The sequence below is a fragment of the Emydura macquarii genome, unplaced genomic scaffold, assembly GCF_026122565.2.
Source record: "Emydura macquarii macquarii isolate MOO-44397 ecotype Brisbane River unplaced genomic scaffold, CSIRO-AGI_Emac_v2 contig_2676, whole genome shotgun sequence".
Taxonomy (NCBI): domain Eukaryota; kingdom Metazoa; phylum Chordata; order Testudines; family Chelidae; genus Emydura; species Emydura macquarii.
This window is the reverse complement of record NW_027132813.1, coordinates 25,926,653-25,950,302: the sequence shown is the minus strand read 5'-3', so window position 1 is coordinate 25,950,302 and position 23,650 is coordinate 25,926,653. Positions and strand designations below refer to the sequence as shown.

At 48.0% G+C, this 23,650-nt stretch overlaps 1 protein-coding gene across 2 annotated transcripts in view; it reads left to right on the top strand.

Moving 5' to 3' along the window:
- Nucleotides 1-23,650, top strand: part of SRBD1 (S1 RNA binding domain 1) — a 212,456-nt gene that overhangs the window by 3,602 nt on the left and 185,204 nt on the right. For both annotated transcript variants that reach the window (XM_067565079.1, XM_067565080.1), the window contains 2 exons: nt 15,390-15,537; nt 23,124-23,206. In XM_067565079.1, the coding sequence (XP_067421180.1) occupies nt 23,124-23,206 (83 nt within the window). In that variant the 5' untranslated portion in view covers nt 15,390-15,537. The remainder of the gene's footprint in view (nt 1-15,389; nt 15,538-23,123; nt 23,207-23,650) is intronic.

The window sequence follows — 23,650 nt, the reverse complement described above, 5'->3', positions numbered from 1 at the left end:
CCATTGAACCAGGAGAAAATAAGTGGTGGAAGTGGATTGCGGTGTTTCCTCAAAAGGTGCTAAAATATTGGAAGAGCAGATTGGGTGAATAAATATAATGTGTTGTTTACTATAATAGAGAGCTTCACTCCTTTGACAATGTGGGAGCTCTAAAAAGATCCTTTTTCTTGGGGGGGGCCTACTGAAAAATAATGTTAAAAAAGAGCACCTCAAATGCTGTTTAAAAAGAAATCCAAGCCTTTGTTTGAGAGCTGAATTCCATCCGTTTCATACAGAGAAGGGTTTCTGGCAGTGATGTTTCTATGTCCTGCATGCTATAATTTGTGAGATATAGAGCAAGGGGAGCGCTGATTAGCTTCCTTGGCTGATTCAAGGTTGCAGGATTCCTTCTTGTGGCATGGTAGACAGACAGGCAGGCATTTTCCACCCTACTGGAAAGAATGAATTTGATTTCTGGATACTGCTACTGGAGGTGGGCCATGTCGACAGCATTGCTTTTGCTGCACAGGTGGGTGGGATCTGGGTGATCGTACTCGAAGTGCCAGCGTGAATCACGATGACATCTGGAGGTGTGCTGGTAGAGCGGAGGAGTTGGAGTTTTGAAATGACTGCTTGCCTGCCTGCGGTTGCCTCTGCTGGGAATTATACAACTCTCACACTCATGGCACCATATCATGATAAGATACTTACTCTGAGTCAGGAAGTGAATTGTTCCAGCTGCTGACTTCAGGTGCCTTGAATAATCTAAATGGTGAAAGAATCCTTCATAGTGTATAGCAAGCTGGGCCCTGTAACATTCTGAAAGAAGTAAGGAAGTCCCCGTCTTCTGTCGTGGGGGTAGGTTAACTATACTGTTCATGCAAATCTGATTCTATACTTTAAAAGGAAAGATAGCAGCCTTATGATTGGCTTCTAAACTTTTGGAAAGTTTCTGGGTGGGGGCAAAAGTAGTCAGTTCAGAATCTTTGGCCTTAATTTGTAAACACACTGTTTCTGGAAAGGAAAGGTACATTGTAATCTGAACCTTCTGCTTTATCCCTTTCTGGATTAGGAGAAGGGGAAAAATGGGGATGGGTGGTAGGAGAGGGGAAAAATTTGGAATGGGTGGATGAGAGGGGTGAAATGCTGGAAAGGAAGACATAGGGGTGGGTGATGGAGATTGTGGGGGAGATGACAGTTCCACATTATCCCCTCATGTTACCACCAACCCTTGTCATGGCCAGGTAGTGAGAGGAGGTGCCTCTTTTTTACAGCTCCATCTCTCAGGGCAGAGCATAGGGGCCAGAAAGGAATGTGCCTCACACCAAGGGGAAAGAATGGGGCAGCAGCAACCCCCAGCCCCAAGGAGGGTGAGGGCCCTCTGTGTGTGAACTGGAATCTGTGGGGTTCTGATCTCCAGTCCTATCCCTGCCCCCATGTGATAGCTGGGAGCCTGTTGATACTAAATGAATTGGAGAGGCAGGATGGGAACACCCAGTGAGATGAAAGGAGCAGTTCCGAGAGATGTGAACTATTGTTCCAGGCTGTGCTGATTGCTCTCATTTAGCTGAGAACATCTCATTCAGATGAATTGGCCACTTCACACGTCTTCACTTCACATGTCTCTGACCCACTTACCCCGCAGATAGATAGATGTGTAGAGCCCCGTCCAAATACACTACATCCAAATTTGGGGTATGGATTCTGCATCTTCACTCTCTTGCCACCAGCTGGTGGTGCATGCACACCTCACAGCACTGCTGCCTTTCAAACTCCTGGATCTTTCAGGCTTACCAGAAGCATGGAGTGGCGAAGAGAAGGGTGGAGCCGGTGTGTGTGCACGTGCACATGAGCTTGAAGCAGGGGTGGTGGTGAGAGCAATGGGTGTGATGGAGGGAATATTGATGTTGGAGCGGTGGTGGGGGACTCTCAGCAGTGAGAGGGAATGTATGGGGGAATGTTGGAACAGTGCAGGGAAGAGTGGCGTTGAAAGGAGGGGGTCAGAGCTGTGCAGTGGGGGAATCTGGGGGTGAGGCTTTGTCTCTGTCTCTCCCTTCAAAAAATGTAGCCACTGACTCCATGGTAGTCCCTGCATCCTCTCCCCAGCTCCTCAACCTGCAGGTTCCATACTAATTCCTGCCTTTCTATGGGGAGGAAGCCTGAAGAGGGGGAACAAGGCTGTGCTGAACAGGCAGAGAGATGGGAAAGGATGCAGGGATAGTGAAGGAACTGTCACACAGCTGGTATGTTTGGTGACTGGGGTAATCATTGCCAAGAAGAAGACAGTGGCAGTGGTGGGGGAGAGCTGGGCTGGGGTACATGGGGATATAAAACCCAATCAAACATGGAAATTAAGTACACAAAATCTTAGTAATGCAGAGTGATGCTGGTCCTGTGGTGACTCATGTTCTTTCAGAACATGGACAGTGGCTAAACTCACGCCTCTGAAAACCAGGAAATAAAGAGTTAAAATACACACCTCTCCTGCAACACTACCTTAACTCTGCCTCCATGGAGTTGGCAGTAGCCACTAGGAATGGTTTATTAAGGGCGGTGCAAAGATTAACAAACTACCAGGGGCGATAGTGGATTCTCCATCTCTTGATGTCTTCAGATCAAGATTGGGTGCTTTTCTGGAAGATGTTTTAGTCACGCAGCATTAGGCTATATCTACACTGCAAGCGCACAAACATTGTTTCGTCAGCCTAGTGGTGTCTGTACCGGGCGTGGTTGTCTTAACTACATCTCTCAGAGGTGTGAATTTTTCATACCCTGAGCATGAAAGCTGGGTTGACTTGTTTTAGGTGTGGACCGGGCCTTAAACTAAATATAGGAGTGATAAGATTAAATTCTCTGGCCTGTGTTATACAGAAGGTCAGACTAGATGATTTGTTGGTGCTTTCTGATCATAAAATTTGTGAATTGATCATAAGTAGTTACAAAGGACTAAAAGAATATGCCATTGTTTGTGTTGTATTCCACAGATTTGAATTCCAGTATTTATCTGCAATTTGCATTCCAGCTATATTAATTGTGTTAGGTGCAGCTGTATTGAATGAAGGAGGGTTTAATTGGAGCAGCATGGCAGAGATGTGACTGTGTTATGAAGAGATGTGTCTGAGTACCTTGAGAAATCAAGTACGCTTCATGGTGGTGCTGAGTATTGTAGGCTATGTGTGCAGAAACACAGGTGTCTTCTTACCATGGGGATTGTCAGTAGTCTGGTGACATACATGTCTGGTCTCCAGAGCTTCATAAGGGTAAATGAAGGCAATATCTCAGAAGAAATGCTCTGTACAAGCATGGTGGTAACATTTCACATGTCTGGTGTGGTTTGTGTGGATTAGGCTCAGTATTTGAGTGTAGGCTGGATGTAGGTCGCTGCTGTTTGCTATGCCTGACCTAAACCCAGTGTAACTCACGCCAGTTCACTGTGGTGCTGTATACCATCTGCTGATGGCTTGGCCACAGAGGTTGATGAACCTGTGCAAACTTGGCTAACAGAGATGGGTCTTCTAGTTCGGGTGGTAGAGGCTCGTTTAATAAAATCCAGAGGCTCCAGGTTCAATCAGCCTTGTTGCTGATGACGCCCCCCCGGCATGGTGCTACACTAAGTTTTGCCTTAGTAAAGAGAGGATATTAACATTTGTTTTACAAGTGTTCATGTGCTCTATTCTCAAAGTGTTCTGTAACAACTGTGCAGGTAGAGTGCTAGAATCTATGTTGTTGGTGTGCTGGGACATTGTTCTCAGGGGGCAGGGTTGATTTTGCTTTGCGGCAGTGGCATATGACTTTAATTTCCTGGTTTTTAGAGGTTTAATTTTGCTCTCTGTAAGCTCACGAGGCACCACTGGACAGCCTTAAGTCTGCATTAACAAAATTTTGGAGCATTTAATCTAACTTGTTTTAAAAATGGTCAAGACTAAAACATTTTTAACACCTGTGTTCTAGATTAGGTAGGGATCTAGATCCCGATACCCCTCTCACTTGAAGTATAAATCAAACAAAATTCCATGAAAGCTGAACTTCACCCATATAGAACTACTATGAGAGGCGAATCTGATTTATAGACTAACGCATAGTTGGAGGATAGTTAAACTTTAAAGTGGAATTTAGCAAAATGAAAAAAGTGAAAATAGTTTTGTTCCATCTTATTTAGTGTCAACTTAAAGGAGTTGTACAGGCAAAATTATTTGCTTGTGTTTTAAAATGTATGCATTATATCATCTGCATGGCATTTCAGATTAAATGGTGTAAAAATTCAGACTTTTGTAAAAGGTCACCGCCCCCTTCCAATATGTCTGGGAATAGCAAGAGAAACAAGATGGGTGAGGTAATATGGCCTTGTCTACACTACAGAGTTTCAGCTTTCATCAACAAAACAGTGGAGGTATACACACTGAAATGCGCCTCCCGCGATAAAACTTCACTGCTACGCTGACAAAATAAAGCTTGGACGAGCGGCATAGAGCTTTCTGCAGCGCAACATCATTGTAGACACTGTGCTTGGTTATGTTTCCCTAATTGGCCTCCAGGAGGTGTCCCACAATGCCCATCATGATCGCTCTGGTCATTAGTTTGAGCTGTGCTGCCCTGAAGGTACACAGGTATGTGCCCATCCCCAGTTTAAAGGCCTGGGAATTTTTGAAATTCCTCTTATTGTTTGCTCTGTGTGCACAGTTCGCACAGCATCTTCCCAGCTGACCATGCCAGCTGTATGCACCAGAGCTGTTGGTTCTGATGGGTCTGTGGGGAGAGGAGGCTGTGCAGTCGCAGCTTTGCACGAGCCACAGGAATTTTGATACCTATGGGCTGATTGCAAGTGGTATGCAAGACAAGCAGCATGAGAGACACTCAGCAGTATTGTGCTAAAATCAAGGAACTAAGGCAGGCATACCAGAAGGCAAGAGAGTCCAGCCATCGCTTTGGTGCAGCGCTGAAGACATGTGGCTTCTATAAGAAGCTGCATGCCATCCTCAGCGGCGACCCCACCTCCACTGCCACGAGCCCTGTGGATACTTCGGGGGGACTGGAGGCAGCAGCCAGTGGACTCAACCCAGATGAGAAAGTGGTGGATGACAAAGTGGAGTTGGAGGACAATGTGGAGCACACGGCAGGGTCGTTCGGTCAGGGCCTCTTTTCCACCCAGGAGGGGTCTAGCCAGTCCCAGCACTCCAGCTCTGGTGTGCAGAATGCAGGACAGGGGAGCTCTGATAAGTGCTCATTTTGCTTTGATACTGTATGGTGAGAGGAGATTGAGTTCTCATGTAGTTTGTTATATGGTCCAGGAGGGAAAAGAGACAGAAATTAAGAACAGAGCCTATCCATCTATGCAGCAGGGCCATGGCAGAAAAGTTTTTTAATGTACTCAGGGATGTCCCGAGAATCCACCATAGAGATGTCTAGGAAACTTTCCTGTAGTTATTCTGCAATCCTCTGCCAAAGGTTCCTTGGGAGAGCTGCCTTGTTTCTCCCCCTGCTGTAGGAAACTTTGCTGTACCACCCGGCAATTAATTCTTCAGGGACTAGAGCGGCACGCAGGCCAGTGGCATACAGAGACGGTCTGAAGCCACATGCATGCAGGAGATGTACCCTTGCACCCTGGTTACCCTTAGGAGTGAGATATTGGGTTTGATTACCCTAGCCTGTGGAAAAGGGTACCAATATTTAGAATAGGCTCCCTAGCCACTTATGGGCAAACCACCCTTTGTCCCTTCTTGCACATTCCCTCCTGTCCCTCCCCCCCATGAACTCACCGTATTTGGGACTTGCACTGATCTATGTGCTGACTAAGGCACAGTGAGAAATAGGTATGTATTTTTGTGATTCACACTTTTGTGATTCACAGCTGCGAGCGCACTCACAATACTGTCTCTGTTTATTGTTTTACTTTGCCTTCTGCAGATTTGCCCTTAAAGACCCATTCCTCCACACCAGCAGAGCACTTCTGACAGATAAGGCACAGACCAAGGAGGAATAAGGAGGATATGTTTCGCGAAGTGCTGCAGTCAACAGATGCAGCACATAGCGAAACAAGAGTGTGAAGGGAGACAGTCAACAAAAAACTCAGGCTGAATAGCCAGGAAAGGACACAGGGGCAGGAACAGATGATAAAGCTCCTGGAGGGCCAGACAGAGATGTTGAAGTCCCTCATTAACTTTCAGTCTGAGCACATCTGTTCCAGACTGCCCCTCCAGTCACTATAGAACTCTGACCCATGCCCTCCCAAAACTCCCTCTCTGCATTCCTTGCGTGTTTCAGGTCCATCACAGTACCCTGTGCACTCCACGTCTAGGGACTCGTTTCCCGATGAAAGCTGGAGTTGCACCCAGCTGTGAGAGCCTTAACTGCGAGACTATTATTTGTCATGTTCCCTGGTTGACCAAAAATTTGCGTTTGTGTTTCTGTTATTAAACTTGAGTCCTTAAAATTAAATGAGTATTTGTGAAATATGTACATGCTTCATTCAGTGCTAACATTGAACCACAGTGGCTATAGATAGGAATATTTGCTCCTTGCAGATAATGCTCAGGAAGCAAACACTACAAGGGTAATTCAAGGCGGCAAGTAAACATTGCCTGTCCCAATGCATGACATTACTGGGAATCATTGTCAAAATGCTCCTTCAAAGCCTCCCTGATTTGAATAGCCTCCCCCTGCACTCCTCTAATTGCCCTGGTATCTGGTTGCTCAAAATCAGCATCCAACCTGTCAGCATCAGCAGTCCACCCCTGCGGAAGCTTTCCCCCTTCGATTTGCAAATATTATGGAGAGTGCAGCAGGCCACAATGACCATGGGAATATTTTTCTCTTTGAGGTCTAACTGGCCAAAAAGACCGTGTTGGCACCCTTTTAATTGCCCAAAGGCACATTCAACGGTTATTTGGCACTTGTTGAGCATGTTGTTGAAGCACTCCTTGCTCATGTCCAGTTTCCTGGTGTAAGGCTTCATGAGCCATGGGAGCAAAGACTAAGATCACTATGGGTATTTCCACATCCCAGATTGAAATCTTCTGGTCTGGAAAGAAAGTCCCAGCGTTCAGCTTTCCACGTAGTGCAGTGTTCTGAAAGATACATGCATCATGCATCTTCCTTTACCACCCCATATTGATGTCAGCGAAACGGCCCCTGTGATCCACCAATGTCTGTAAGACCATGGAGAAGTAGCCCTTTTGGTTGATGTACTCCATCTCAAGATGCTCTGGGTCCAAAATAGGAATATATATTCCATCTATTGCTCCGCCTCAGTGAGGGAATCCCATTGCCTCAAAGCCATCATTTATTTCCTGCACATTATTGAATGTCACAGTCCTTTGTAGCAGGAAGTGATTAATGGCCCTGCACACTTGCAACACGCACAGGGGACTTTCCAAGTTTATATTGATTCATGACTGACCGGTAGCAATCTGGAGTTGCCAGTTTCCACACAGTGATTGCCACTCACTTTTCCATCACGAGGGCAGCTCTCATTCTGGTGTCCCGTAGTGCTGGGATGAGCTCCGCACACAGTTCCAGGAAGGTGGCTTTGCACATCCAAAAGTTCTGTAGCCACTGCTGGTCATCCCAAACATGCATCATGATGCAATCCCACTGCTCAGTGCTTGTTTCCCGAGCCCAGTACCGACGGTCCACCAGCTGTTGTGTGAATGCCAGCAGCAATCTTAAATTATTTGTCTCCATGGCAGACAGCAGGGAAGGCATCACCAATTCACTCTGTCTCACATCTCCTGAAATACGCCAGACCAGCCGCATTGTGTTCATAATGTTCATCATCACAATGGTCAGCAGCTCAGGATCCATGTTGTCAGGCACAGGTAGTGGGCACACAACTTATAAGGACTGTTTAAAACGGCGTGGAATGAAGTCAGAAGCCCGTGGAATGTAAAGAACTGAATCATGGCATGATGGCACATTCCTATGATGCATTGTGATCCATTCCCATAGCTCCCAGTGGCAGGGGATGACAGAGAGTGGCAAGTTTCTCCAGTGGAATAGCTACCCACAATGCAACATTCTCTCTGTCTATGCAAGAGCAATGACTGTGGAAGTGCTCAGCTGACAAAAAGAGCGATATGTGGCTGTGCTCAACCAATGTTACTAAAGTGACTTTTATGATCATCGTCGTGACTTTAGTCAACTTAACTCTGTGTTAAGTTAGTGGCTTTTATTAGATGTGGCTTTTATTGGACCAACTTCTGTTGGTAAGAGAGACGCTTTCGAACCACACACAGCTCTTCTTCAGGTCTGGGAAAGATACTCCACGTCACAGATAAATGTAAGCTGGAACAGGTTGTTTAGCATAAGTAGTTAGCACATATTGTAAGGGAGCAGTCAAGGTAGCATGGTCCGTTAACACCTCTGCAGTAGTAGAGCAGAAAGAGGGGGTTAATGGGTTACAGATCGTTGTAATAAGCCATAAATCCAGTATCTCTGTTCAGTCCATGATTTTTGGTGTCTAGCGGAGTTATGAATTTAAGCTCCCAGGCTCATTTTTTGAAAGTGTTGTGCAGGTTTCCTTTGAGGATGAAAACAAATAGGTCAGATACAGAGTGGTTGCTCTGTGAAAAGTGTTTACCCACAGGTGATAGGGTGTTTTTGTCTTTTATCATTTTCCTGTGTGAGTACATTTGAAAGCATAGTGATTGTCTGGTTTCACCCACATAGTTGTTACTGGGGCATTTAATGCACTGGATGAGGTATCCAAATGTTGTGATAGGCATGTGTAAGATCCATGGATCTTGAAGGTGTGTTGTGCGGGGTGTTGATCATTGTAGCAGTAGAGATATGTCTGCAGGTTTTGCATCGTTGTTCTGGCAGGGTCTGGTGTTGCTTTGAATTGGTGTGTCCTGGTCTGTAGGGAGCTGGCTTCTGATGATGAACTTGGAAAGACTGAGTGGTTGTTTGAAGGCCAGAAGTAGGGGTTCAGAAAAGATTTCTTTCAGGATGGGACCGTTGAGTATGGGTTGTAGTTGTGATAATACCATGTCTGGGTTCCAGTGTGGGGTGTAGGTGACAGCTAGGGGTGGGTGGTCAGAGGGAGTTTTATTTGTGTATTGAAACAGGCGCTCTTGGGGTATTTGGGTGGCTCATTCCATGGTGCAATCTACTTCTCTGGTGGTCCTTGTTTGGTGAAGTCAGTTTTAAGTGTGTTAAGGTGCATATCCCAAACTTTCTCCGCAAAGCATATTTTGTGGTATCTGAATGTGTGGCTGTAGAGAACAGATTTCTTGTGTATTTGGAGTGGTTGCTGGATCTATGAAGGTGGTAGGTGTGGTGATCCATGGATTTCTTGTATATAATTGTCTGTAGGGTTCCATTGCTGAAGCTGATTGTGACGTCCAGGTGTTGTGCAAAATTAAGCACTCGGGACTTTTTCAAGGGGAAAAGGCAGTATGCTGCATTTATTGACAGAAACTAAAATAATAACTAACTTAAACCTACACATACACACACACACACACACACACACACACATACACGCGCCCAAACATACCAGAAAGCGTTCTATAGTTATATATAGCTACCAGTCCTGATTGTGGCTTGAGATCGTAGCTAGGGTTCGTTGCTGGAGTTCGTGGCTCGTGGCAGCTACCTGGCCAGGGAAGCTGGGCACGAGGAGAGCAGGGTCCTTGTCGGGCGCGCACCGACGCTCTTCTTTAGATGTTGTGTAGAACGCTGTTTTTCCCCCAAAGCCTTGAAATCTCACCCAGTCTTTATAGGTTTTTCAGTTCTGCTGTGTCACGTCGCTTCTCTGTGACCCTTGATTGCTGGTACAATAGCAGACGTGACTTTCAGCTTGTTCTTTGATGTCTTTGATTAAGTTTGATTAAGTTTTTCTGGGGTGGATCCTTCTTTGCTTTTTGGGGTTATGTTCACACTCTTCAGCCTAGGATGGACTTCACACTTCATCAGGACAACTTCATCAAGACAAGCTGGCAGTTTGGGTCTGACTCACACACACATACACCCTCCATTCATACCTTGTTCAGATAACTACCTTATTCATCTAAAGGTTTAGAAAGGGTTTGACACAAGATGGAGTACATAGGGTCAAAATGGGGTTTTTACACAAGATGGAGTACATAGGTCAAAATGGGGTTTTACATTCACAAGATGGAGTATGACTGAGAGAAGTTCAAATGTTACATGATTTCAATAATAACCATATAGAGGTTGACACAAATAAGGGTATGGATTAAAAGCTATGAATTAATCTACAGGGTTACAATTACAATTAAAAGCTCTGAATTAAGCTACAGGGTTACCATTACAATTTTATTCCTACACAGGAAGTTGATGCTGGGGTGGGAGTGTTCCAGAGAGAGTTTTATGGACAGGTGGTGGTTGTTGAGGTTGTGGTGGAAATCTATGAGGAAGTTTAGGCCATCTGTCCTGAGAATGAAAATATCATCGATGCTAAACAATCTGTTCCGCCTTGCATTTAGCTCTGATGTTTGCAGTACCTTTTCCAGACCTGAAGAAGAGCTGTGTATGGTTCAGAAGTTTGTCTCTCTCAGCAACAGAAGTTGGCCCAGTAAAAGATATGACCTCACCCACCTTGTCTTTCTAATATCTGGGAACTAGCATGACTACAGCTACTTTGGGAATAGCAAAGCATTTATTCTTTTGACTAGTATTATTCCACATAAACAGTAATGTTCTGTGAGACTCATGTGATGCCATGATATTGCAATGTAGCATCATTATATCAAGCTGTGATTAAAGAGATTTCCTTGGTGACGGATGGAAGGAGTTTTTTGTCATGTTTTTTATAAACTCCCAGTAGACAGACCAGCTGAGCTGGCAATGTGGAGAGCAGATTGGCAATTCCTGCATCTGTATTCCTTCATCTCACTATGTCCTTTTAAAAAACCTCCTGTGTCTCCCCTTCCCTGCTCCCACTAGGGCTATTGTATGCTGACAGCATTCCTGTCCTGCCTTCGGATTTCCAGTTAACTTCATTGTGAAAAAGTGTCTAACATTCAGAGGTGCTGGGACAGTTTGTAGAGTGGGGGTGCTGAGTGCCATTGAACCAAACTGTAAACCCTGTCTATGATGGAAACCCTTTCAAGCCAGGGGGTGCAGTGGCACCCCCCTGCACTCCTAGTTCCAGCACCTATGCTAGCATCTACTTATAGGCAAGGGAAAACTTGAGGCACAAAGGGTTTTAAACAAAATCCTGAATAAATTGGACCCAATCAGGCCCAAGTATCTGTGGAAGGCAGTGCTTGGGTTTGGTGGTTAGGCATTTGAAAGGCAGCTTTTAACCATTGTTAAAGGGCCGCTGTCTTTTCAGTGGCTCATTCCCTGAAGGATGGGGAAATGCAGCACCTCTCTGACTGCTGTTGTGGATGTCTGAATCTGGAGAAACCTGGACTGGAAAATGGGATATGCAATCTTGGATTGGCGAGAGGGAGATGAGTACATGCATTGAGGTACACCTGCTCTCTTTCTCTGGATAGAGCAGTGCGAGGCTGTTACACAGACCAAGGGTCTCTGAGAAGGAAATAGCTTATGAGACATGTAATGTTTTCCTTTCTCCTCTGTAACTAAGATATGGGATGCTACATCTCTGGGCTCTGTAAAGTATTCAGAGGAGATATGCCGTGTGAATTGTTTCCTCTATTTTAATCTCATTCTCTTTCAATTTTTATTTTTTAAGGAAGCTACTGTTGTGTGGGTATTTCACACATTCTACTCTTAAGGAGAGCAAAATACTTTTACCTTGAAGGGGAAGGTGTGGAAGGTAAAACTGGGTTTCTGGAGCCTAAATCCCAATATGCAGTCTTGTCCACAGGGCGTGGATGGAGGGGTTTTCTCCTAGTGAAGTGTGTTGCAAAAGACTATAGGGGCCCACACCAGGGGAGACACTGAAGGATCAAAGAGGAGGTGTGAATTGGAAGAGGTGTGACTCACTCATCCTCTAGATGAATCTTTGAAGCATCCCTCCCATATATAGAATCAAATCCCCAGGGTAGCAAGGAAGGAGAGGGAAATAGAGTAGTGGACATTCTTCTCTCTTTCCCTCCAATGTACATCTCCTTAATGACTACCAAAAGCAACCCATGCTTTCCCTCATCCGTCCCATGACAGGTGTTGCCGTGTTCCACTTTGAAAATCTGGTTATCCTTACCTTATGGCACCAATTATAACAGTGGGATTTTTTTCCTTTACTCAGTCCAGTTTGGGTATGATTAACATTCTTGTAATACACCAGACAGATCCATCCAAATAGGAGCAGACCTTGGGACAGGCAGCAACCCACGAATTGCTCTATCAAGCAGTCAGTGTGACCAGCATTTCAGATGCCCCAGTTTTGGAGTGTCTGCAGTTGATGCGTCGTTGTGTCTTGAATCTTCCTGGCTCACTTCCAGCATCTTCCTGGAATTTATAATTTTTCATACAGACCTAGTGAAATCAGACTGTTGCACTCAAGATTTGTTGCCTTGTTATCCCTTGTTCCCTAAATGAATCACAGAAGCAATTGTTTTTCTTAGACCCTATCTACACTTACCTCCGGGATTCGGCAGCAGTCGATGGGAGTTACGCAAGCTGCGCAAAAAACTTGCGTAACTCCCGTCGACTTCTCTGCTTCTCTTCTGCGCGCTGTCTGCACTGCACTGGGCCGACGGGAACCGTGTTCCCATTGACGTAGCACTATGCCACTTGTGAACGTGGTCTTAGTACGTCGATTTCTGGATCGACTGAGTGGGTCTTCACTGACCGCTCAGTCGATCCAGAGAAATCGATCTGATGGTGGCAATTTTGCCGCCGTCAGTGTAGCTGTAGCCTTAGTCATTAATAGTAGGCGGTGCCAGTTTAGTACACAGTGGTGCAGACAATTCAGAAGCAGAATTCAGCTTGGACTTTGGTGCCAAATTGTGTGGCAGGTTGAAATCAAATTAAAGTATTTTTTATGATCTGTCTCTTTCAGTTGGACCCTTCCTGCATGCCAGGGTGACAGCAATACACACTTAGAACATTTCACTGGTTTGACCTAACTGGATTTTAAGATGTTTTGGGTGGGCAGAGTGTACCAGGCAGAGGTGTGTTAACCTCATTTTAGAAAAACTGTATGATACTAGCTATGGGCCTACTCTTGAAAACCGTTTCCAAACAGGGATTAACACACTGTCACATTCTGGGGTGCAATCGAGACCAGTGAGGGGTTGTGTCACCTGCCTGCCCTGCAACCTTGGGTGTCTCACAGTGCTTTGCTGTTGGAGCTCCCAGCCTGGGCCATTCACAAACATCCTACCAGCAGGCGGGTCCTTTTATAGCAGCCGTGGTCCAGCAGCTCTTTTCCCAGCAGCCTGTCAGCAACACCCCAGTCACACTCTGGCTTCCACCAGCCATGCTACTTGCAGGGTGATTCCAAGACTCTCCCAGTCCTGAATTTTCCCAAAATGTGTGTTCAGATATTAAGATCTGTTGCCCCTGTGAGGAGTCAATATTCAACACTTTGCTACTTTAACTGGAGTAACCAAACAGTTCAGTTTAAACACAGCATTTAATTTATTCACAAAAGAAGATGGGATTTAAGTAAATATAAGCATATGAGAGAAAGTTAGAAATGGTTACAAACAAAAATGAAAACACGCATCTAACGGTCTAAAACTTAATCTAGCGAGTTTTGGTTCAAGGTTTTGTTTAAGATGGACTTTCTCACCTACGGCCTTCTACCAAGATGGTGACTGACTCTTTCCTTAGGATGTCTCCCAGACTAGAGGGCTAAAAGTGCTGGTGCCTTTGTCTTATTAGGAGAAAGAGGGAGAATTTGGGGTTCTCTGCCACTTTATTTTATAGTCTAGTGAACCTTTTAAGTGGATTCTTTTGAGGGTTACTCTTCATAGTAAAGTTTATTCAAGCAGTAAAGAAGGAGACATGGAGTCTGGTGGTGAAGAAGGCTCCATGCTCCTTTTTTCCCCATTTGTGTTTGCTGAAATCCAAACTGTTCTGTTTCCTACCATCTCCTCCCCTTGCTGTCTCAAGGACCTATTTACTACTTGTATGTAAATTGAGGTAAACGTACTTTCCTTTGTTTAGGATAGGCCTTTTTATCAGCTTTTGCGTAGACAGGGCATTTTGGTTTTGAACATGGGCTAATGACATCATACGGGGGGATTCATAGCTACATATAATACTGCTACATTTCACCATGATATTGTTGACCGAGTTGTTAGTTTTCAAATGATATCTTGCAAGGCATATTTCATACAAAGATTTCTTACAGTCGTGTACAGGGTGTGAATACTGGGATGCTTTTGGTCACACACGTGTCTGCTTGGTTCACACCAAACAGAGAAAGCATTTTAAACTGGATTAGGCTGAATCTTTTATTCAAATGTCCAGCTAACAGGAATTCTTTTATAGTGTAAATGAGGGCCTATGTGTAGCTGATTCCACAATGACTGACCAAAATCTAAAAATGAACACTGGCTTCCTCTCTGTTTTCTTGTAGCCACCACCATACAGCCTTCTGCTTTGCTAAATTCTTCTGACGGCTCTGCTTAGCCAGTTATGCTCTGTCCTGTGCTTTGGGAGGAGTTCATGGGACAGTCACTCTCTCTGCAAGTGCTGTATTAGAATTAGTTATAATTTGTATTACATTAGAACCTAGGTGCTCCAGGTAAGGTTCTGGGCCTCATTATGCTATGTACTGTACAGAAAAGTAGCTAAGAAGACAGCCTCTGCCCCAGAGATCTTGCATTTTATGGGAGTATTACAGCCCCTAGGTGGAGTTCACAAGGAAATGGACATGCGAAGCCAATTTTCACTTTAAACACCAGGCAGGGAAAAATGAAACACAGGACTTGGTAAAGGGTTAAAAGCCTCAGCCTGAAGCTGAGAGACACTGGTTGTACTCCAAGCCCAGTGCTGCAGTATCAGGAAGAAGTTGGGTTTACCTAAAGCTTGAGGAAAGTGCTAAGCTTATCTAAGTCACTGTACTTTTTTGTTGTTAACCTTTTTTCTCTCTCTGCTGTTGATTTGAAGAAGCTGGCTGGAGCCACTGTATTTTCATGCTGTTCACAGGCTCCTGAAGGAAAGTCTATATATAACAGGGGCCAAACCCGTTGGACCTGCTGAGGAAGCATGGTTGGTAAAGGGGGTGCTGTGAGCTGGGGACCCAGTCTAAAAGTGGGATGAAGAATGGGCGTCCACCTTGAAAGAAGTGTAGGCGTGGGCCTGTCACTTGAAAAGGGTATGCATGGAGAGAGACTGAGAGAGAGGTGAAAGGAACAGCTCACCCTGAACCATGACACTGATATGTTCTACTTTTTGAGAACTTGACTTCACAAACTTCAATAACATTCTTTCAATACAGTTATTTTGCAGAAGCTACAAAATTAAAATGAAACATCTTTTCATATGTCTTTGGTGTAAAAAGAATACAAATCTGATTCATGCAGGTGTCTGGCAGTGACCTTTCAACTTTAAAGATCAGAGGAAAAGGGAGAAAAAAGTGACCGTGTAAAGGAGCAAGAACATCAGAGACAGAGAAAACAGCTAGCAGTGCAGCTTGTGGAGGAGAGAAGAGTAACTTAGAAAGTTAATAAGGTCAGTAGTGTGCCCTCTGTGTTCCATGCAGTTTTAAAATCTCCTCTAAGTGGGGCTGATTTAACAGTCCGTGTTTGCAAAGGGACACAGTTACTTGGCTCATGTGCAAATATGCGGTTTTCAGCACAGAATCACGAGACCATTTCAATGGCTTGCTGTTGGCAGGGGCAGATATAACATGCTGATAGGTAAAGCCATGTAAAAAGTAAGGCCTAGTCACCCTAGTGGGCAAAAACCATTTTTAAGAACCCATTCAATTAGCAGGGCATCTAGATGTTAAGATGGCCGACTGTTAGTCAAATGTTACCACTGGTCTGTGCACATATAAGGCTAACAACATCAAAAGTCTTGGAGGAATAATGAGTAATTTAGCCATTTCCCTGGGGATGCAAGGAGTGGATCCTGCAGGCGGTTTTCCTAAGTCATTTGAGATGAGCCAATCAAAGTGCTTAACTAATGGTCAATGTTCAATCCTCTATGATAATGTAAAAGAGGATATTTGAATCCAAATAGAGCTGGACAGAGGAAGGGGAAGAGTTATGTGGAGGCTTGCCAGATTTTTTTACAGAAATGATGTATAGGCAATTCTCTGTAAGTACATGATTTCGGTTCTTATCTACTATTAATTTAACAATATCTAGAAAATAATTGTTTTTGCTTTTAGTTTTATGCAATATGCTTGCAAATTAATTGTTTTTTAAATATTGTTTGTTTTGTTTTGTGATATAAAAATTAAAGACTGGATGCAAATTGTCTCTGAAGGAGCGGCGGCGGGGGGGGGGGAGGGAGGTGGGGAGAGAGAGAGAGTGTGTGTGTATGTGTATGTAAAAAAACAGGGTTACTTACCAGTAACTGTTGTTCTTCGAGATGTGTTGCTCATATCCATTCCATTATAGGTGTGTGCGCGCCCCGTGCACAGATTCCCGGAACTTTTTTCCCTTAGCTAGCTCCGTAGGGTCGGCTCCGGCGCCCCCTGGAGTACCACGCTCATGCTGTGGTACATAGGGCGCTGCCGACCCTGCGGGCCCTCAGTCCCTTCTTTCTGCCGACTCCGACAGTGGGGACAGAGGGCGGGTGTGGAATGGCTATGAGCAACACATCTTGAAGAACAACAGTTACTGGTAAGTAACCCTGTTTTCTCTCTTCGAGTGATTGCTCATATCCATTCCATTAAAGGTGATTAAACAGCCATACCTTGGAGGTGGGTAGGAGTCAACGGTGAGTTGCTCTCATCAGGACAGCCCTGCCGAAGCCTGCGTCCTCTCTCGCCTGCTGCACGATGGCATAGCGGGACGTGAAGGTGTGGACTGACGACCAGGTCGCTGCTTTGCAGATGTCCTGCAGCGGCACTCCTCCCAGGAAGGCCGCAGATGAGGCCTGGGCTCTGGCTGAGTGCGCTGTCACAGCTCCTGGAAGCGGCACCTTCGCCCGCTCGGAGCAGGTTTTAATACAGGCGGTGATCCAGGTGGCGATGCGCTGGGTGGAGACAGGTGAGCCCTTCATCTGGTCCGCCACTGCCACAAACAGCTGCGTTGACTTCCGGAACGGCCTGGTCTGCTCTATGTAGAAGGCCAAGACTCGTCTGACGTCCAGCGAGTGCCATCTTCGCTCCTCCTCCGAACTGTGTGGTTTGGGAAAGAACATGGGGAGGAAGATATTCTGGTTATAATGGAACTGAGACACCACCTTAGGTAGGAAAGCTGGGTGGGGCCTCAGCTGGACCTTATCTTTATAAAAGACAGTGTTGGGGGGCTCCGAGGTTAAAGCCCTGAGTTCGGAGACCCTTCTGGCCAATGTAATGGCCAGTAGGAAGGCTACCTTCCAGGAGAGGACGAGCAGCGGGCATGTAGCCATGGGCTCGAAGGGGGGTCCTGTCAACATGGTGAGGACCAGGTTTAAATCCCAGGGAGGCACTGGGTCACGGACCTGCAGGTATAGCCTCTCCACCTCTTTGAGGAACCTAGCTGACATGGGGCGAGAGAACAGGGTACGCCCTTCCATCGGCTGGTGAAAAGCCGAGATAGCTGCCAGGTGCACCTTTAGGGATGCCAGTGCTAAACCCTGGAGCTTCAGGTGGAGCAAGTATTCCAAGATTGCCTGTATGGGTGAACCGGACGGTGGGATACCCCGGGACTCAGCCCAACAGGTAAACCGTTTCCACTTGGCCCGGTACACAACCTGAGTGGAAGGTTTTCTGCTGCCCAGCAGAATCTGTTGGACCTGCGCCGAGCAGGCTCTCTCTCCCTCAGTCAGCTACAGAGTCTCCATGCTGTCAGGTGGAGGGAGTCCAGTCCGGGTGCAGCAGGCGACCCTGGTCCTGTGAGAGCAAGTTGTGACGTCTCGGGAGCGGGATCGGCTTGTTGATGGACAGGTCGAGCAGCATGCTGTATCAGTGCTGCCGTGGCCAATCCGGCGCAATCAGTATCATGTCCGCTCTGTCCCTCTTGATTTTCAAGAGGACCGTGGGCAGGAGCGGAATGGGGGGAAACGCATACATGAGGGTTCCCGTCCAGTCTAGAAGGAACGCGTCAGAGAGGGAGCCCCGCTCGCGACCCTGGAGCGGGCAGAAACTCGGGCACTTCCTGTTCCAGGACGACGCGAACAGGTCCAGTTGGGGATCCCCCCACTACCGGAAGATTGAAGTCACCACCACCGGGTGCAGTGACCAGTCGTGGCGGGGTAAGAACGACCTGCTGAGGCGGTCCGCCTCGTCGTTCCTGACCCCCGGGAGGTGAGAGGCCGATATGTGAAAATCGTGTCTCACGACCAAGTCCCAAAGTTTGGTAGCCTCCTGGCAAAGAGCCGAGGAGCGCGCTCCCCCCTGCCTGTTTATGTAATACATGGCTGCTGTGTTGTCCGTAAGGACCTGAACCATCCTGCCCCTCAGGAATTTGATGAAGACCTTGCAGGCCAAGCGGACTGCCCTGAGCTCCTTGATGTTTATATGGAGAGCTCTTTCGTGTGGTGACCATAGCCCCTGGGTGCTCAGGTCCTTGCAGATGTGAGCCCCCCAACTCTTGTTTGAGGCGTCCGTTATTAGAGTCACTGAGGGGGCCAAGTCCCGGAAAGGAACTCTCTGCATAACCTCCCCAGGGTCCCTCCACCAGGCCAGGGAGGACAGTACCTGGGCGGGAACTGTGACCACCTTGTTGAGACGGTGTCTGGCCAGTGCATAGACTGAGGCCAGCTACCTTTGGAGGGGCCTGAACTTGAGGCGAGCCAGCCTCACCACGTAAGTACATGCCGCCATGTGTCCCAACAGCTGGAGGCAATGCCTGGCTGTCATCGTGGGGGACCTGTTCAGATCGGTGATTATGGCGGACATGGCCTTGAACCGAGCCTGCGGGAGGAAGGCTCTGGCCTGCGTGGCATCCAAGATAGCCCTTATAAACTCTACGCGCTGCACCGGGGTGAGAGTAGACTTCTGCTCGTTGATGAGCAGCCCCAGTCTGGTGCATGTGGCGCAGGTAAGAGCCAGGTAAGAGCCCCGGATCAGCCAGTCATCCAGGTAGGGGAATATCTGGACCCCCTTGCGGCACAGGTGAGCCGCTACCACTGCGATGCATTTTGTAAACACCCTTGGCGCGGACGAAAGGCCAAAGGGTAGGGCCGAAAACTGGTAGTGGCACCCAGCTAACATAAACCTTAAGAGTTTTCTGTGACCTGTAAGGATAGTGATGTGAAAATACGCGTCCTTCAGGTCAAGGGTGGCATACCAATCCCCTGGATCTAGGGTAGGAATGATGGAGGCCAGGGAGACCATATGGAACCTGGTGCGCCTGAGAAACTTGTTCAGACGGCGGAGGTCCAGAATCGGTGTCAGGCCCCCCTTGGCCTTGGGAATCAGGAAGTACCTCGAGTATAGTCCCTTTCCCTGTTCCTGTGGAGGAACCTCCTCCACAGCCCCGAACATAAGGAGAGAATTGATCTCCTGCATGCAGAGTTGGTCGTGAGAGGGGTACCTGAAGAGGGACTGGGTGGTGGGAAGGCTGTAAACTGCAAAGCGTAGCCCCGGAGGACTATGTCAAGGACCCACTGGTCCGTAGTAACAGCTTCCCATTCGGTGTAGTATGGCCGAAGTCTGTGGGAGAATAATTTGGGGTGATCCGGGGGGGAGAAGAGATGCCACCCTTGTGCACCCCGTCAAAACTTCTTATGGGGGACACTGCCCTTGTTTGGGCCTTGCTGGGACCCCGCAGGGGGCCCCTGCCGATCCTGGTGGTTGGGCACCTGGTAACGCTCCCTACCCCTCCTGGGCTGAGTGGGTCTGGGTGGCAGCCTTAGTGGGGGCTGCGGCTGCCTCTTGGGCTGAGGGCGGCCCTGGCGCCTCGAGGCCTGAGGGGTGTATAGCCCTAGGGATCTCGGTGGCTCGTGAGTCCTTCAGGGCTTGGAGCTTTTCGTCCGTCCTCTCGGAAAAGAGGCTGGCGCAGTCGAATGGGAGGTCCTGAATCAACTGCTGGACCTCCTGAGACAGACCAGACGCTTGCAGCCAGGAGCAGCGGCGCATGGCAATGGCTGACGCTATTGCCCTGCTGGCAGCATCCGCTGCATCACTGGCTGACTGAAGTGCCGCCTTAGCCACCGCCACTCCCTCCTGCGATACAGTGGCGAAGTCGGGCAACCACGAGGAGAACCTCTTCAAAGAAGACCAGAGGTTCAAATTGTACCTGCCAAGGAGGGCCTGATGGTTAGCGACCCTCAGCTGTAGGGCCGCCGTAGAGTACATTTTACGCCCGAAGAGGTCCAGCTTTTTGCTGTTCTTGTCTTTCGGGGTATTGCCTTGGCCCCCCTGGCGATCCCGCTGGTTTACTGCATCCACCACTAGGGAACCCGGGGCAGAATCCCTCCTTGGGAACATAGTATTTGCGCTCCGCACCTTTCGAGGAGGGGGTCTGCCAGAGGGTCTTAGCAATCTTCATCACCCTCTCATGAACAGGGAGGGCCAACCTAGATGGGCCTGCCGTGTCCGAGACCCCAAAGAGGGGGTCCTCCTTCTCCGAGAGCTCCTTAATCTCCAGGCCCAGACTGTCTGCCACTCTCCTCAGGAGGTCCTGGTGGGCCCGGAAGTCAAAGAGGGGCGCCTTGTGGTCCCTGGCCGCCGCCTCATCGGGAGGAGGAGGAGGATAGAGGAAGGACCCCTGTAGAAGGACCTTCCTCTGGGTCAGACCCTTCCTCCGAAGGGTTACCCTCCTGTGCCACAACAGGAGGGGGCACTGGTTAGGCCGCCGAGGACTGAACCGAGGTGGTCCCTTCACCCATCTGAGCGCCCCAAGGCCGCCAATATGGCCTTGAGGCCATGCAGGTGCTGACGTGGGAACCTGCTGGGTCATCTCCAGGCGTCCCCCCTTGGATCCAGAGCACTTGAACGGTGCTTATGGGCCCTGGGAGGGGAGCGGCTCTGGGACGATGAAGACCTCTGGTGCCGGCGCCTATGGTGTCCATGAGGGGAAGAGCTGCTGGAGGAGCTGTAGCTGGAACGGCCCCTCCGTCGGGAAGACTTGCGGTGACACTTCCCAGATCTGGAAAGCAAGCGGTGTCGCCTGCGCCATCGCGACGCTGATTGGGAGCGCGACGAGTCCCTCGGTACCGAGGCAGGCGGTGCCGTGGCAGGCAGTGCCGAGGCGCTCGGTGCTGAGGCAGGCAGTGCCGAGATTGGTGGTGCTGGGGCAGGCGGTGCCAAGACGGACGGTGCTGAGGCTGGTGGTGCTGCGATGCATGGTGCCGAGGTAGTCGGCGGCGCCGAAGCAGGCAGCGCTGCGAATCGGTACCAAGCCGGGCTCCACACCGGAGTACCGGAGCCCACGCTAAGGTCCCCACTTGAGGTGGAACTTAGCGCCTTCGCCTCGAGTGTTTGCCCCTGGACCACCCTTGGTGCCGTGGTGCCGGGGAGCTCAACGACCCGGAGTCGGAGCTAGGAGGGGAGCCCGCACTCTCTACCCTCCTTGACCGTCTGGGGGGAGACCTCGACTCCCGTCTCCTCCACCCACCGGGGCCACCCAACGCGGGTTTACCCCGAGACATCGGTCCCGGAGCCCTCGGCTAAGGGGGGGACGGAGGCGTAGGCAGACCCATGAGGGCGCGTGCCGCAGCGAAAGCCTCCAGTGTCGATGGCCCTTGCAGAGGTGCTCCCCCACCCCCAGGAGTCGGGGAAGCTCTCTGTGAGGAGATGCCGGTGCCGGAGTACTCTCCACGGCACGTGGCTGGGGCATCTCCTGCTGCACCCCCTGCTTTCCCGGTAGCAGGGGAAAGTCCATGGGAGCGGCTTCCCGCTGCTGCTGCTTCTTCGATGCCGGTGCCGGCGCTGGTGCCGAGGACGGTGCTGGTGGGGCGCTCAGCACCAACGAGACGCTCCGTGCCGCGCGTGGATGCGAAGGCTCAGAGTCCGGGCTGGAGCGCGGACTCCGTCAGGATCGCCTTGAGCCTTGCGTCCCTTTCTTTCTGGGTCCTTGTCTTGAAGATCCTGCACTTCTCCTTTCTGTGTTGCTCCCTGAGGCATCGGAGGCAACGGTCGTGAGGGTCACTCACTGGAAAGGATTTCGCACACGCGGTGCAGGCTTTAAAGCCCGTAGAGCCAGGCATGGCTCAATTCTAGCCCCTAAGGGCACTATCTACTTAACTACTTGCTAACTACTGTTTAACAATAAACTAGAACTCAAACAATAACAGCTAACACTAAGGTATGCTACTTGCATTTGCATGCAAGAGGCAGATGTTCCGGTAACCGTCACAGGCGGAAAGAAGGAACTGAGGGCCCGCAGGGTCGGCAGCGCCCTATGTACCACGGCATGAGCGCGGTACTCCGGGGGGGTGCCGGAGCCGACCCTACAGAGCTAGCTAAGGGAAAAAAGTTCCGGGAATCGGTGCACAGGGCGTGCACACACCTATAATGGAATGGATATGAGGAATCACTCAAAGAGAGAACTAACCATTGTTATATGGAGTGTATGTAGCTGTCTCTCTCTAAAAACTAATCCACATTCTTGGAACTTAAACTTAGTTTCTGGGTTGATCAGAAGAGGATATTTATAATCCAGAACTTGTGGGCTAATTATTTGGAATTGCTGCCCGTATACACATTGGATTTGGGGAAGTCCAGCATGTTATGTTGTGTTAAAACACCAGCACCCATTTTGTTAGGGCTGGTCCACACAGTGTTGGTTGCACTAAAACAACAAATCAGTTTTCATTCATGCCTTTATAATAAAGTGTGAATTAAAACAGGCTTAGTTATTTTGGTGCAAATTTGTGTGTGGACCATTTTATTTTGGAATAGAAGTATCTTATTTTGACTTAAATTGGTTTAAAAAAATGGCATAGGTCAGTGGCTAAAATGACTACATTGACTATATGTAATTTTCCCCAAAGTAATTAATTTGACTAGCGATAGATTGATTTGAACCTGTGGTCTAAGTTCTTTAACATATAGGAGTTTATTCTCATCGTCCTACGTGCAGACTTGTGTGCCAGTTTCTCCCACTGTGAAAGGGAGAATGTACTCCAAAGGGTACAATTCTGATAAGCTGGATGAAAGAGAGTGTTTTTGTAACTGATTGTTTGTTTTTTTCCTCATCCTGTTTCTCTTTCAGATGTCAACTTTACCAAGGAGAGCAAAATCTAAAGCAAAACCACTGATATCAGAAGAAGATGAGTTACCTAGTTTTCTTAAATCGTAAGATTAATTTTCCATTCAAATCCTTTTTGGTCTATAGAACATATCTGTTACAACCCTGTTTGGTCTCAGTAATGCATATTTGTTGCATATAATTTGCTTCAAGTTTGAGACTGTGAAGTCATTCTGGTGCAATAGAAGTGAGACAAAGGGCGTTCTCAAGATCCCCAGTCAGAGGAGATGAAAGGATTAATGTAAAAATGGGATTAATTTACAAACATTATCTCCCCCACCCGCATACTTAACACACACAATGAAAATAACAAATGACAAAATGTGTGTGTTAGACTAAAGACTAACTATCAAAATCCCCAAAACTAAACCAACCATGTACAAACTCAGGTGTACAGCTTTAGCAAGGCCAGAGGTCTGCCTGGAGTAGCTCTAGACCCTGCACTTTACTCCAGCCACTGAAAGCTTATACTTATAGGCTCTGCGTCCTTT